This window comes from Ochotona curzoniae, unplaced genomic scaffold (assembly GCF_017591425.1).
Source record: "Ochotona curzoniae isolate NIBS_2020 unplaced genomic scaffold, NIBS_Ocur_1.0 patch361, whole genome shotgun sequence".
In the NCBI taxonomy this organism is placed as follows: domain Eukaryota; kingdom Metazoa; phylum Chordata; class Mammalia; order Lagomorpha; family Ochotonidae; genus Ochotona; species Ochotona curzoniae.
Genome location: NW_024466930.1, coordinates 1 through 2,547, shown reverse-complemented (window position 1 = coordinate 2,547; position 2,547 = coordinate 1). Strand labels below are relative to the sequence as shown.

General features: G+C 50.7%; 1 protein-coding gene across 1 annotated transcript; it reads right to left on the bottom strand.

Annotated features, from left to right (window-relative positions):
- Window positions 1-491: 491 nt before the first annotated feature.
- LOC121167295 (gamma-aminobutyric acid type B receptor subunit 1-like) lies at window positions 492-2,012 on the bottom strand. Its single transcript, XM_040996739.1, has 3 exons — window positions 1,895-2,012; window positions 1,528-1,671; window positions 492-727 (listed from the first exon to the last, which is right to left on the bottom strand). Exons 1-3 carry the CDS (start codon window positions 1,991-1,993, stop codon window positions 554-556), a joined length of 417 nt encoding a protein of 138 aa, XP_040852673.1. The 5' UTR covers window positions 1,994-2,012; the 3' UTR covers window positions 492-553.
- Window positions 2,013-2,547: the final 535 nt, after the last annotated feature.

Below are 2,547 nucleotides of genomic sequence, written 5' to 3'. Positions count from 1 at the left end.
TAACACAGCATAGGATCATGTGAGCCCTGGCTAGAAGAATGAGTCCCCAAGAAAAGGACAATTCAAGGAAGAGTAAAAGGGAGTATGTGAAAGGGTAATAGGATAGAAAGAGATAACAATGGAGAGGTGGAGAGGCCCCAGTTGGGGTGGAAAGGGCACTTGTGGGGAGACCCCTGTTGGTAGGAGCAGAGCATAAAGACAGAGGAGGCTGCAAGGGTTGCTTGGTAACAAGACGGAGGCCAGAAGTAGAAGAGAAGGAGGTTGGGGAGGCTGCTGAGGAGTGGTGAATGAGGAGCGTCAAGCAAGGTACAAACCAAATGAAGTAGTGACATAGAATGATATAAATGAACAAGAGAAAAAAAGTCTGTTGCCCAGAATATTCGAGACCGAAATAACCCCAGGACTCACAGAGGAAAGTGTATTTACAAGAGATGGGAATGGATAGCATGTTGTCCCATCTGGGGATAGGGATTCCCCTGCTGCCTCCCCAGACCCCCACCCTCTTCCCACACCCTTCCCCTCCCCCTACTGGCTGGTCCTTCCTGATACCCCCTCACTTGTAAAGCAAATGGACTCGACTCCCATCACAGCTAAGCCGGTCAGGGGGCTCAGGGGGGCCCCTGGGAAGGCCCCCAGATGGGTCTGGAGGCGTTGGGGGGTGACGCCGAGAGCGGAGCTGTTGCCGAGACTGGAGTTGATGGCGTAGTTCAGAGACTCGTTCCTCTTTCTGGAGGAAGAAAACAAAAAATCACAAGCATTGGAGGAGAGGTCATGAGGGGTGGGGAGGAGAGAAAGGAACAGCGCAGAATCATGGGTGGGGTACAGGGTTCCAAAAGAAAGCAAAATGAGGAATCAAGAAAAAAAAACAAGGAACGTCAGAAAAGACAAGGGGCACATGGAAGATTTTGACCTTTTTTGATCAAAGAAATAAAAGTTTTAAACAAAAGGATAAAGTGGAGGAAGGGAGAAGAATCAGTGCACAAATCTTCCAATAAATCCCAGACTGATGGTAACGCGGCAGGAATACGCCCCTCTTTGACACTGATGGGCTCCCCACTAAAGCCTGGAACACAATGGACAGATCCTGACATCGGATTCTGAGTGTCAGCTGCTGGGGTGCACAGCCTTCACCCCTCAACTGCCTCAAGGGGGTGCTGTCATCAATGCAACCCCCTCCACTTGATGAGCCCAACACTAGATCTTCTCTGTGACAAAAATCCGCTCAACCCTTTACCCTTCCCCATCCAGCCCCACTCACTCCTTTTTGGGTTTTCTCCTCAGACCCTGTCCCAGGGCTGGGATGTGGTCTGGGTGACTGGAGCTGTGCTCCACAAAGTGACATTATTAGGAGGTGCCGTGGAACCTTCAAGAGATCACTGGGGTGCTGCCTTAGGTGTCGCACTGAGTGACAAAGAGCTGATGGACACACCCTCTCTCTCTAACTCACAAGTTCCAGAACCTGAACCGCCGGCTGTGCTTGAGCTAAGCTGACTGCTCAGATCCCACACCTGCCATCACTCCACACACCTCAGCAATGATCTTCTCCAGCTCACGGTTCTCCTTCTCCAACAGCCGTGACTTCTCCTCCTCATTGTTGTTGGTGGACGACCCTGTCTTCATGGTGTCCTGTGCCTCGGACTGCCATTCCCCTCGGGTGATCAACCTGCGCATCTGGAGGCAAGTGTTTGGGCATGGGCAGGCCAATCAGGGATGGTCAGTGGTCGGCTGATATGGGGTTGGAGTCAGAAGGAATGAAAATAAGAGAGACAGACTGGGCCCAAGACAGCTAGAGGAGCAGAAGCAGGAGGCAGGGAAGGGTAAGGGAGCAGAATCCCAAGAAGAAGAAACAGAAGGAACACGGGACTAGAGAAGGTGGGAGAAGCCAGAACCTCACCTTGGGCACAAAGAGCACGACCAGAGTAATATAGGAGGAGAAAACTATGGCGAGAGAGGCGAAGGCAAAGGCTGCATCCTGCTGGCTGGAAAGGATCATGGTGACAGGAGCAGTGATGAGGCACAGGACCTAGGGGACACAGCACATACAGGGAGTCTCAGGGAGCTGCAGGCTCCTTCCCCCGAAGACAACCATTCAGAACAGGTTCTTGGTGAAATTTCTGACAGCTGATCATAACACCAGATGGAGATAAACTGCTCCCAAACAAGTTCCCAGTGCTAAGTCCAGTCTTCCCTCAAGGCAGGCACATCCTCACGGTCTTTCAAAAGTCAATACCTGGGCATCCCAGGCGGGAAATCTCCATTGAGAGTCCAGCCTGATAACCACAGACAAGCAACCTAACATCTCTGTGTTTCTTTCCTCACCTACGAGGTGAGAACACATAGACTTTATTGGCAGTTCCAAAAGTTACAACACAGTGTATAAAATAGTGTGCTTTATTAAAAAGAAACTGCTTTACAAATTTGAAGCACTAACAAGCTCTTTTTGACTTCTAAGCACCTGTAAGGTCTTTTAGACTTGCAAGCAACGCTGGCACCCAGGGCTTTCTAGGTGTTGTAGTCAGCCCACAAGGTCAATGGCAGATGTCTGGG

Excerpts from the sequence above, each read along its gene's own strand:
- LOC121167295 (XM_040996739.1), bottom strand. The coding sequence starts at position 1,993 with ATGATCCTTTCCAGCCAGCAGGATGCAGCCTTTGCCTTCGCCTCTCTC. Across the intron at positions 1,672-1,894 it reads TCGTGCTCTTTGTGCCCAAG|ATGCGCAGGTTGATCACCCG; the intron begins GTGAGGTTCTGG and ends ACTTGCCTCCAG. Across the intron at positions 728-1,527 it reads TGGAGAAGATCATTGCTGAG|AAAGAGGAACGAGTCTCTGA; the intron begins GTGTGTGGAGTG and ends TTCTTCCTCCAG.